The 12,394-nt window shown below is 39.4% G+C and overlaps 1 protein-coding gene and 1 long non-coding RNA gene across 2 annotated transcripts in view; both read left to right on the top strand.

Moving 5' to 3' along the window:
- Window positions 1-9,687, top strand: part of LOC109303019 — a 15,353-nt gene extending 5,666 nt beyond the window's left edge. Inside the window, exons 2-3 of the long non-coding RNA XR_002098988.1 lie at window positions 8,898-8,903; window positions 9,676-9,687. This is a non-coding gene — a long non-coding RNA (uncharacterized LOC109303019). The remainder of the gene's footprint in view (window positions 1-8,897; window positions 8,904-9,675) is intronic.
- The window catches only part of CWF19L2 (CWF19-like 2, cell cycle control (S. pombe)), a 264,167-nt gene that overhangs the window by 191,376 nt on the left and 60,397 nt on the right, over window positions 1-12,394 (top strand). The window contains exon 13 of the mRNA XM_019525038.1: window positions 11,016-11,228. Coding sequence (XP_019380583.1) covers window positions 11,016-11,228 — 213 coding nt within the window. The remainder of the gene's footprint in view (window positions 1-11,015; window positions 11,229-12,394) is intronic.

Below are 12,394 nucleotides of genomic sequence, written 5' to 3'. Positions count from 1 at the left end.
GCCCATTCCCTGGCTCTAGGCAACCTAGTTTAGGTTAGATCTCATGTCAGGCCAGGATTCAGGAAGGAACCCTTTTATGTTGTACAGCTAGGTCTTTAGATGGGTGTAACGATCTTCATTGATGTCTGAATCTGTTACGTGGATTGTTGACAGTCCAATTATTTCGCTCTTTGAGACATCCTAAATTAAATATTTAATGTATGATTGCCTGCCATCTCTTTCCTGATCTCTTACAACTCTCAGTTCCATGAAACAGCTGTAACATGACAGTCATGATCAGGGATGCTAGTTTCCTCTGTTTAAAAATTGCAAATTCTCTGATAAAATAGCATCTTCTTTGGTTAAAACCCCCCAAATCTGCGTCTTTGCCAGATTAAAATAAAACACCACTATATAGATAGGTACACTTGAACACAATATTTTATTGATATATTTACAATTTTAAAGCAATTTGGAATCCTACCAGTGCCTCAATCACTATAATAAAATACTTTCTAAATAGCTATAAATTTTGGCATTTGCTTTTATCATAGAAAATCAGACCTCCCCCTGCCCCCTTTACTCACTGGGATGTGGGTCTAGCTGTGGCTGTCTGAGCTGCGTCCCCCCCCCTTTTGTGGTGCTGAGCAGCTCTGATATGCTGCTGCCCTACCTATGCCATTGCCCCTCACTCCTGACCCCTCCAGCCCTGCTGATGCCCCTCACTCCCCAACCACGGCCCCCTGAGCCCTGCTGGTGCCCTTCTCTTCCCACCTGCAGCCCCCTGCCCCCCCAGTCCTGCCAGAGGGGGCCCCCAAGTGCCAGGGCTATGCCCCGCTCTGCCTTGCTGTGATGAGTCCTGCCCGCTGGGCTGTGGAGGCCCTGGGAAGTGGGCAGAGCAGAGAGCCCAAGCTCGCAGTGGGCAGCCTGCAGCTGTGCACAGATCTGGGGGGCATGTGCCCCCTCCGTGTCCCCCCAGGAGTGCATGCAGCGGCAAGGAGACAGCCCCCCCGTCCTCTGGATGAGCCTCCAACAGCTCCATCCTGGTCTCTGCCCGAGCTCCGCAGCCGCACAATCTGGCCCTGGGCCCCAAGCACCACAGGGCCTAGGCAGCAACCCCAGCCCCAGCACATGGTGCCCCTTGCTGATCACCCACCTCCCGCTCCCTCAGCCTCTTGCAGGCAGGAACTCTGCCCACCTGCAAGGGGAAAGCCATCATTTACTGTGTTTTTCTCTTTTAAAGAAAAAAAGGTTTAGAAAAACTCCCATTTTTTCCTGAAGGGGAGATTTATAAAAGGTTTAACTTCTATGACTGCAGAAGAGTATTACTGGATTTGCCTTGGTAGTAGTTACATTGTTAAAGTGTATCTGAGGGCTGACACAAGGTGACAGTATCTGTGAGGAAATTGTTTAAGAAACTAGACTAAGAAGCTTCTGCTGTTACTGACAATGTACAATGATGAGGTTGTGGTAGTCCTTCAGGACTTTCAAACTAAACATCATTATGTTTTCAGAAGGCAACCAAAATGTGACTTTGTGAAGGGACTTAGCTAATTAGTATGTGTAGAATATTCTGTAATCATGAGAGAGGATTTATCCAACTATATTTTTGGATAATATTTCTATCTTCCTCTCTCACATTAACTCTCTTGTACAGAAGGATACATCACTTGAATGTCAAGAAATATTTCCAGGATGCAAAGGCAGAACTGTTAATGTCTTGCTGCAGATTCAGAGGCACGAATTCAGGGCTTGTTCTGGACTCATGTCAAGGGGAAACATTTGAAGGTGGTGGAAGGAAATGGGACAGGAGGAGGAGCATCTTGCTGTTTATAGCTAGCAAAGTAATTGATATTGTGTTGACAAACTAATGATATTGTGACCCATCCTTAATTCAAACCTGTTGCCTTCAACTGCTGCATCTCATTTCAAATCATAGATGAAAATAGATGATTCAGTCAAGTGCCTGTTGATCTTTGCTATTCTTTTGATTTATTTTTTTTTTAAATTTGAAGATGTCCAAAGTAACTCTTCAGGTTTTGGTACTCCGAGTAGTTACACTGAGGAAGTCTGTTATAGGCAGAAAAAAGTTCTACCTATTTTGGGCTTTTTGTAGCATCCATATCCATGTTATCTAAGCAAAATATTGAACAGATGGACATGAAGAGAGTTCTAGGAATTTAAAGAGAACCTACAATTAAAGTGTAAGGAATAACTTAAGAGTCCTCTCCTCCCGTTCCCCCTTCCCTTTGTTTCTTACTGTTCATCTGATTTTTAGTATTCTTGGTTTGGGACCATAAAATATGCTTTTTCTTTGCAACATCTTTAAGAAAGGGAAGAAGGATGATCCAAGGAACTACAGACCAGTCAGTCTACCATCAGTTCTTGTAAAGGTTCTGAAGCAGATCCTCAAGAAATCCATTTCTAAGTATTTGGAGGAGAAGAATGTGATTAGAAACAGTCAGCATGGATTCACCAAGGGCAAGTCATGCCTGACCAACCTGATTACCTTCTATGATGAGATCATTGGCTTTGTGGATGCAGGGAGATAAGTGGATGTGATATACCTTGCCTTCAGCAAGGCTTTTGATATGGTCTCCTACAGCATTCTTGCAGGGAAGCTGAGGAAGTATAGGTTGGATGAATGGACTGTAAGGTGGATAGAAAACTGGCTGGATTGTCAGACTCAAATGGTTAGAATCAATGGATCTATGTCTAGTTGACAGCCGGTATCACATGGAGTGCCCCAGGGGTCGGTCCTAGGGCTGGTTTTGTTCAATATCTTCATGAACACCCTGGAAGATGGGATGGAATTTGCATCAAGTTTGCAGGTGACACCATGTTTGGGGAAGTAGTAGATATGGTGGAGGGTAGGGCTAGGATTCAGAGAGACCTCGACAGATTGGAGGATTGGACCAAAAGAAATGTCATGAGATTCAATACAGACAAGCGCAAAGTCCTGCACTTAGGACGGACACCGGTACAGGCTGGGGACCGACTGGTTAAGCAGCAGGTCTGCAGAAAAGGACCTAGGGGTTACAGTGGACAATAAGCTGAATATGAGCCAACAGTGCCTTTATTGCGAAGAAGGCTAACAGCATACTGGGCTGCATTAATAGGAGCATTGCCAGCAAATTGAAGGAAGTGATTCTTCCCCTTTAGTTGGCACTGGTAAGGCCTGGGGTACGTGACTTCTGATGAGAGGCTGAGGGAACTGGTTTATTTGTTTTGGAGAAGAGAAGACTGAGGGGGGATTTAATAGCAGCCTTCAGTCACCTGCATTGTGGTTCCCAAGAGGACAGAGCTAGATTGTTTTCAGTGGTGGCAGGAGCAATGGTCTCAAGTTGGAGCAAGAGAAGTTTAGGTTAGATATCAGGAAAGCTTTTCTTGAGGGTAGCAAAGTACCAGAACCAGTTACCTGGAGAGGTGGTGGAATCTCCATCCTTGGAGGTTTTGAAGACCTGGGTAGACAACGCCTTGGGTGGGATGATCTAGTTCGGGATGGTCCTGCTTTGCGCAGGCGTTGGACTAGATAATCTCCTTAGGTCCCTTCCAACCCTTATTTTCTATGATTTCATGACACAAAATAGGGTAAAAACGCTTTCAGGAAGTAAACTTGCTGAATAATGTTAGAACATTTTCTCTTCCTGATTCTACTGAATTGAAACTTGCAACAAATTACTCATGTATTAGTCTCCCTTGGTGCAGGCAGGTTTTTTTTTAACCTCCCCCCACTTATTTTAATTAAGATTATAACTTTTTAAACAAACTGTTATTTGTGTTTCCCACATCTCATCATCTAGATGTGGGGAGCAGTTTAATTTGGTTACACTGGCCTGATGGTTTACTTCTGCACTGGGTATAATTTTTGGCTGACTTGCTCATTTTTCTTAAATGTTAACACTGGTTAAGGACATTTTGTTAATTAGTGTTTGAACAGTGCTTTAAAATTTAAAAAAAATCATTAAGTATACTATTTAAAACAGTAAATAAGACAATGTAGTAGAGATGCTGTCATGTTTCAGTATGGTACCTTATTTTTAATTTGCTTTCATTTCCACTGTACCTTTTGTGGTCTGGTATCAGATTAGCTCTGTATTCACTTTCCCTAGTCCTGCAGATTACTTGAAAAAATATAACGCGGCATTAAATTTAGCAAGTCTCACCATAGTCCCTGCCTATTTCCTTTATTAGATCAGAGGGTATTTTCATGGTGTACCATGAAATCCTTTTGGAATAAAAGGAAAAAATGACCAAGTATATTTGACATCCACATTGTTAAAACAAATCCAATTGTTATAGTCAGGATCCTATTAGTTTCAGAAGAAAATTGTGATTCTTCATTGTTTATAGTCCACAAATGTCCAGCTGTCTGGTTTCTTTGCATTCTGTAATTAGCAATTTTAGATATTTTCTGCTTTTGAAGCAATATACTTGCTTAAACTCATCCTAATTTTCCTTTGGTGTGTTCATTTATTAGCTCAGACTCTTGCTGAAACTGCAGAAGTCCATTAAATATCATATTGTATCCAGTTACTATTAGAATGTTTTCTCCAGAGTCTATCAGGTACGATAATGCTTTAATTGCTTTTATTTATCATCAAATCTGTACCATTTTTCTTGGTCTGCTCCAGTGGAGGGAGGGGAGGGTCTCCAAAGTTTCATTGTTAAGACTCTAGTGGATAGTTGGAAATTCAGGGTGGTGGAGCTAGCATTGAAGATAAGGAAAAACATTTCAGCGTTCTACTGTGCCTTCATTAAAATAAATAGCTGAAGAAAGGTGGTGGTTAAGGTGTAACACTGAAAGCCTGGTGATCTGAATAATATTCTAGTTGTCACATTGACTGTCTGTCTGGAAGAACTAGATGTCTGGAAGGGAAGGTCCTACAATATGAAAAGTCCTTTAAAAATATTAATGATTTTATCCTGCCTAGTCCCTTATCTCCTGGGAAAGGGAGACAAAGAGGGAATCAGTAAATATTTTGAAAGGGTAAAAATTGCATTTTTATGCTAGCAATATAAAAAAACCCACCCGTGTTGTTTTCTGAATTACGGGCCAATAGTTGTCTTCCTGATCTCTTTGCTATATTTATATTGTGCTATAGTTTGTAGTGAGGACAGTGTGGAGAGTTGGAGTCCCCATTCCAGTCTTTACGCACAACATGCTACTTGTTTTAGATTCTAAACATCCCCCCTTGGGATTTTCTTTCTTCTGTTCTTCAAATGGTAGATGGTGAGCATTTTCCTAAGCTTCCTTTTCAGGTGACTATTTCTAAATTACTGTCTTGAAAAGCCTTTTCTATTGATCATTTGAACCTCTAATCTTAGGAAATCTCTAGCTTCTGTCTCCTGTACTGGAGCTACTGACACTCGCCTGGTCTGGCTGCCAGGATACATGAGCAGAGTAGCTTTAAATCTCCTGGTAGGATTCTAGAATCTGGTGGCCTGTCACGTGGACTCTTTGCACTTGTCCTTCCTGCACTTATTGTTCCTGCTGCACTCATAATACTGGGGAGAGAAATCAAGACAAGTTAATGCTTAACTCTAATACTTGTAATTAAAATCAATATGCTAAAAATAATTGACAGAGTGAAACACCTGTCCTTTCCTGGCATTTATTTTGCTACCCAGTAATAGAAATAATCTTTCAGGCTTGTGAAGCCATTTCACTTCTGAAATTATTGCTTCTGTTGCTATCCAATCTCAGTTTTTGTTTGCTTTGAGTTTCTGTATATTGCCTGTGTTAATTTTTACCTATGGTAGCTGTTGATAAAATGTTCAGTCTTTGTTTAAATCAGTGATGACGCAAGAGACTTGTGAAAGTTTACTTGCCTTTGAACAGAATGCATGCGAGTATTTCAGAATCTGTATAGTTTTACAGTTTTCCAACAATATGCCTCTACCATTTTGGGAGGCTCGCCTCTAACATTGAGTAGGTGGTTCAAGCTTTTATTCCTGTTAAACCTTGATCTATTTTCTGAAACTGCCAACGTGTTGTCAGTTTTGGTTGTTGTAGGTATAAGTGTATATTTCATCTGTGCTTGCCGTCCACTGACAGCTGGATTGAGATTTATAAACAAAATTAACAGCTGTCAGATGAAGGCATTTTTATCTTGGCGTAGATTTGAACAAGTGAGCTAGAGTTAAAAAGCTATCAATTTATCTTAGCTCTGTCTAGTGATAACTTGATTCCTAATTCACTTAGCTCTTAGCTTTGTATTTCATAATTTGTTTTATTCCTGTTTCTGCAAACTTTAATTCTATCTACAGAAACAAAAGCAGTCTGTGTAATAGCTTTCAATTAGAGCTATGTAATTTAATCTTGTCCCAGCAGTGAGTTATTGTTTTAGATTTTAATTCAAATAACTGTTTTTAAGGCTTCTTGGGTGTTGGTCTAAGGACTATTTGAGTTAGTCTAATAAAAGATATCAGATTTATCCAAAGAACCTTGTCTGTTTAAGGTATTTTTAAATATGTAGAATAATAGAAAAGTAGAGTTGGAAGCCATCTCAGAAGGTCATCTAGTCCAGTCTGATGCTCAAGGCAGAATCATCCCTGTTTAAACCACCCTAGACAAACGTGTAACCGGCACATAAACATTTCCAGGAATGGAGATACCTCAGTCTCTCTGAGTAGCCTGTTCTAATGTTTATCAAAATGACTTCCGGTTAGGTAAGAATTCAATGTTGAGTGCACTTGGCTTTTACAGGGTAAGTTCTATAAACCTTAAGTTTATGGAAAATTTTACTTTGGTCAGATAATTTCTGGTTTTAATTCTGTAAAGGGTATTTAGTTGTTCTTCAGAGGTGAAGGTACAGGGGGCAAGACAAAGTATGGGGGAGGGAGCCGTGGAGTGGGGAAGTGACCAGTGAGGGGGAGCAAATGGCATGGGGGTAAGGTACAGGAGGGAAGGGTCTGGGGTCAGGCTGCCACTTGCCTCCCCACCACTTGCCCTCCAGCTGTTGCTTTCCCTGCCACAGCAGTGGGTAGGGGGAAGACAAATTTAAGATGGCCCTCCAATAATTAGATGATTTACATGGAAAATTGTAAGAAATTTATAATTTTCCATGTATTGAATCTGGTTTTTGGGGGATCATCTTCAATTCAACTTAATCTAGGATTTAGGTAGCTGTGGAATTTGGCTAAGCTTTGGCTGAACATCTGGGTTCTTTTCATTTATTGCTTCACAATGATGCTTTAACATGCTTATTGCAAAATAAGAAGTACACATGAAATTTGAATTATATGATGCAATACAAATCAGGAAACCCAAGCAAACAAAGAAGTGTGGAAGCAACATAATAGCATAGAGCAGGGAGGACTCATTTCTTGGCAGATGCTTGAAAACAATGTTCATATTGTTCTCTGTTGTAAGAAGGTTTGGTACTTCTTCAGCTCAATGGAATATTCACGTTTCAAATAGTTGTTCTAGCTTCAGGTGATGTCTTCTGTATTTTTACACTAACACTGAAGAAGCCTTAAAACTGGTAGGTAAGCAGCTGAGAATTCCTCTGGCATGAAGAAATCCTGAGGGTTGTAAGGTTGAGTCTACCGGTGTTACATCTTCCCTGTCAATCACCCATAATGTGCTGGGAGTATAACTTAGAATATTCAACAGTGCCCCTAGCATAATAGCTTCTGGAGGAAATCTCTCTTAACTTGAAGGTGTTGCACTTTTTAACAACCAATAGTTCTCCTTTATCACACACAGACTATCCTTCTAGAGCCAGCCAAGTTTTCTCCTCATTCTTCCCATTCTTTTGTGTTTACCCTTTGATCGCTTTTTTCCCACTCCCCTATTTTCTGTCAGTTGTAGGCAGTAATTAGAGAACAGTGCTGAACAGTGCTTTCACGTGGCCTGTGACCCTTGTGTGTGCAATCTTGTGGCTTTGTAGCTTTACTGCCCAAATACAAATTTATTTCCAGCTTTTGTTTCAGGCAGGCAGAATCCAGATTCAGTCTTTCTTATGGAAAAAGTAAGCTCTTTGCTCCTTTTATTGTTTGCAAAATGCAATGGAAAATGAGTGCATGGGAGATAGGGAATCAGATAATATTTTTTCCCCTTGGAAAAATTTGCTTCCTTTGTGCCCTTTTCTGTTCGTGACAAAAGCAGTGAAACCAAGTTTTGACTTGGAAAAACAACTTTTCCTAAAATAATAATATAATAATAATTTTCAAGTCCCAAGACTCTTCTTCCCTTTTAATATAAGTCTGTAGAGCTATAATAAAATGCAGCAAGAACAGAGTTAAAATTTTCAGAGGTCATTTTTGTTTTGCAGATGTGTATGTTTGTGTGTGTGGGGCAGGGGGTGTTGAGAAGTAGGGAGGAGTACATGGGGGAATATGTGGAAAAAGTCAAATGTGGAACTAGTAAATGAAGTAAAGTTTTAAAGAGTTTCGAATTCCCTAATTCAGCTCCAACCATTTAGCAATAGAGGTGCTTTCTTAACATACTGTTCAGGAGCTGTTGGACTATATAGAGTAAAAATATGATTAGTATTCAAGGGAACCTAAAAGGAAAATAAAGACCAGTACTTTTTATGACCCAGTTTCACCTGGAATAGCTGCTTACTTAGACTATAAAATAAGGGCCTGGAACACCCAGGAGCACACCCAGGTATTTTGGAGACGAAGCTGTGTTGCTGTGTTCAGGAGACTTCATTTCAATTTCCTGGCCGCCAGTTGGGTCAAGAATTACATTTACTGTGATTAACAAGTTGCTGGATTTGAACATGTCAGGCAAAAATCATTCCAAAGAACATTTAGTCTTCAAGGAAAAGAGGAAATGAATTAAGCAGTAGAGTCAGCTCATGTAAATAGATCAGTGGTCCACGGTGACAGCTTTATAAGCCTGTTGAATCTTCATGATTTCCCCCTGAATTCTAGTCATGCAGATGTTAAAGAATCCATGCTCAAAGTGTTTGGTAGGTTTGCTTAATGTTTTTTGTAATAAGAGGTAGTGTCCTTTTAATCCATCCTGTTTTGGTCTGCTTAGAACCAAGGCTTTCTTTTACAGGACCAATGATATGGTTGGGAGAAATGTTAGACAGCATTTGGATACTAGCAAAGAAGGGCATTTATGCCCAAAAATTGTCTAACACCTCTCCCAACTAGGAGAGAGAGAAGATAACACCAAAACAAACACAAACAAAAACCCCTTGCTTCTCGCACATTCTCTGACCCCAAACCTGCTGCATCTGTTTACATCTTTCATCTAAATAAAGACTTTTTATTTTTAGTGAGGGTACTAAGTTGTAATATGAGCAAGCATGTTGATCAGTCTAGACTAGTACCATTTATTCAACAGCTCCAAGATAATAGAAGTCATAGAAAATGAGGGTTGGAAGGGACCTCAGGAGGTCATCTAGTCCAACCGTCTGCTCAATGCAGGACCATCCCCAACTAGATCATCCCAGCCAAAGCTTTGTCTAGGCGGGTCTTGAAAAGCTCCAAGGATGAAGATTACACAACCTCTCTGGGTAACTACAAAATACTTCCCATTATCACGGATCTATTATTAAAGCTACAGTAGTCAGTATTTCAATATATAGTACTTACTATAGTAAGGCACTTGCTGGATTTCTTTGGTTCTTGACATGTATGAAGAACATGCAAAATTCTGCTGTGTTTCTGAAGAAAAAGGTGAAACTGCAAATGGTTATGGTTATAGCTAGAAACAACCTGAATTTAGTATAGAAGGATTGCAGATTAGCATGATGCTATGTCACAGCATCATTTTTTAAAATAGAGGATCAGAGACTGACCAAGGGAGTTGCTCTATTTATTATGTTTGATCATCAACCCAATAAATCATCTGTTTGATTAGTTAAGACAACTTTTATTTTCCTTTTAAAAAAAATCTTACCTCTCTTTTTTTTCATCTGCACATAAGTTGTTTTGTATTATTTTTACATAGCTAGTTCTGGATAACTGACAGTTTTTCAGTTTTAAAGGTTTGGGGTGAAGGTTTTCTAGCTTTAAAACTGTTTTGATAAATCATGTATATTTTAATATAGAGTCCTTAGATTCTGAGATATTAGCACTTTTTATATTAATAGTACTTCCGAGTTTAAAAAATAAAAGGAAACAAGTAAACAGGTTTGTGAGAAACATTGTAATATTGAAATAAATCTTTACAATCAAGGTTAGCTAATTATACTTTTAAAATGAGAATTTGTATATGATACAAAAGGCCCATTGGAAAATAGGAAGAAATAGACTGGTTCCATGAATAACAGAAGATTAAGGCATAATTTTAAGAAATAAGTTATATATGAATGGCAAAATCTTAGACTTTTGGTTTAAATCACATGTACATTCAAACAGATGTATACAGAGCTTTTGTGTACAGGAGAAAAAAGGGTTTATATGCAGGTAAGTTAATTCTTAAGGTGATGCAAAATATTTTTACTTAAAGTTGTAAATATATTGTCAACTAAATAGAATTGGTTATATAAAAGAGGTAGTACATACTGCCATCAGAACTATTATGTGGTTAATTCGTGTAAATTATTGGAATTTGTACTGTAAGTTATTTGAAAAATATTGAGGCATCCATTTAAGTTTCTATGGAAACTGCACTAAAACCTGTTAAAGATCCTGTGGGATATTACTGACTTTCAGACTTTCAGCCATCACTCTGCTGGAAATCCCGTGCTTTGACAGCTTCCCTTTTATAGCCTGAGCATTTAACTAATTTTTACAGTTTATGGCTTAATGACTTAAAAGCTTTTCATTTTTTTAGAATGCATCAGATTATGTGTATGTAAATAGGTGCGTGTTTGTGTGTGTGTGTAGTAAGAGACTATCTTTTATCATCTATTTTATTCAGGGGTTTGCTACCCCCATTTCACTTAGCAAGGGGTAGGAGCAGACATATGAAACAGTACTGTAGAGTAGCTGATGTATGCTAACTCTTGCATCTTCTTTCTAAGATGTTGTAATTTATTCATTTGTTCACACCCAAAGTAAAGAATATGAGAATGTTCTAAATTCTTCTGTCCATTTGTACATACATTTTTCTTGTCTTTTTGCAGCTTAGTGAAAAAACTGATAGAGAGTACTACACTCTGGATGACATGTTTGTTTCCAAAGCAGCTAAGGGAGAGCGTAGTGGGGAAGAGGAGGCAAGACAAAGAAGAAAAGCAATCTATGAACATCAGCAGCTTGCTTCATGTATGGAGAAGTGTCCATATTGCTTTGACAGCACTGAACTTCCTAAGCATCTTATTGTTGCAATTGGTAGCAAGGTAAGAAAAAAGAAATTTCCCATGAAAAAGAGAAAAATAAAGGAAGGCAAGTTAGTGCTAAAATTCCTGAGATTAAAAAGAAAATTGCTTTTTTGGCATGATTTATTGACTCGCATATTATTTCCCTGGCCCTTTCAGTTAAACAGGAGAAAACTTCCTCTAAGGGAAGATGAAAAGATATGAATCTGTTCCTGAATGATTAATTTAATCTTCAGTACTAGAAATGTGTAGACGACCTTGGAGGCTCTGGAGCAACATCAAGGACAGAGGACTGATGATGACATAGGTGAACACATAGATTACAGAGGGTAGATGAATGTGCAGAAAACCAAATTGGGTTCAGTTTGACTACGTAAGAATTAAAAAGATGGTATAGAATAAAAAGCAGTTAGAACTTGTTAAGTAGCATCATGTAGTCTCACAAGATGAAGCATGGCTGAGTGGAGAGCATTCAGAAAACTGAAAAGTTCTCATGAATGATAAGAGCTACCTGTATTTAAAAAAAAAAAAAAGATTTGAAGCTAATTTGGTGAGAGATTATGAGGGGAAACTTTTGCCCGAGTGGAGATTCACATTAAAGGAGGATTGTTGGCATTATCACTAGATCTCGTTCTTTGGCATTTTTGCTGAGGATGAGAACAACTTAATTTGCAGTAGCTGTTCTAGAGGGGCTCCATAGGCAGAAGCTGTCAGTGAGCTGAATCTAGATGTCTTTTTGGTGTACTACAGCATTGTAACTAAGAGTAATGGGAGGGTGACCAGGGCAGCAACCCTGATTGCCAACTTTGGGGGAAAAGAGGGGTGCAAAAAGAACAGCTGCTGCATCTGGGAGTTGCTGCCACTCTATTATGTGCATACTATCAGCTGATTGGCAGTGCCAGCCCTGAGACTGTACAACAGTCTCCGATGCTGCCACATGTTCAATTTAAGGTGCAGTGGAGGGCAGCCACAAAAGTATTACATATTTTGTGCAGCAGTACACACTGATAGAGATGTTGGGGGCCAATACTGAGAGCTGATATTTAAGGAGGCATATCAGTCAATAGTGATCCAATTTCCAATACAGCTGCCTTCAGTTGGTAAGTCTGGTGTGGTGGAAGGGGAGGTAAGGGGCATGTGGGGGGCAGATCAATTCCCCACCCCCCTTGTGGAGAGGGAGGGGGGCA

The sequence above is a fragment of the Gavialis gangeticus genome, unplaced genomic scaffold, assembly GCF_001723915.1.
Source record: "Gavialis gangeticus isolate Ggan-Ray unplaced genomic scaffold, GavGan_comp1, whole genome shotgun sequence".
In the NCBI taxonomy this organism is placed as follows: Eukaryota; Metazoa; Chordata; order Crocodylia; family Gavialidae; genus Gavialis; species Gavialis gangeticus.
Note: the sequence above shows the minus strand (reverse complement) of the source record. Positions and strands in the feature narration are given on the sequence as shown.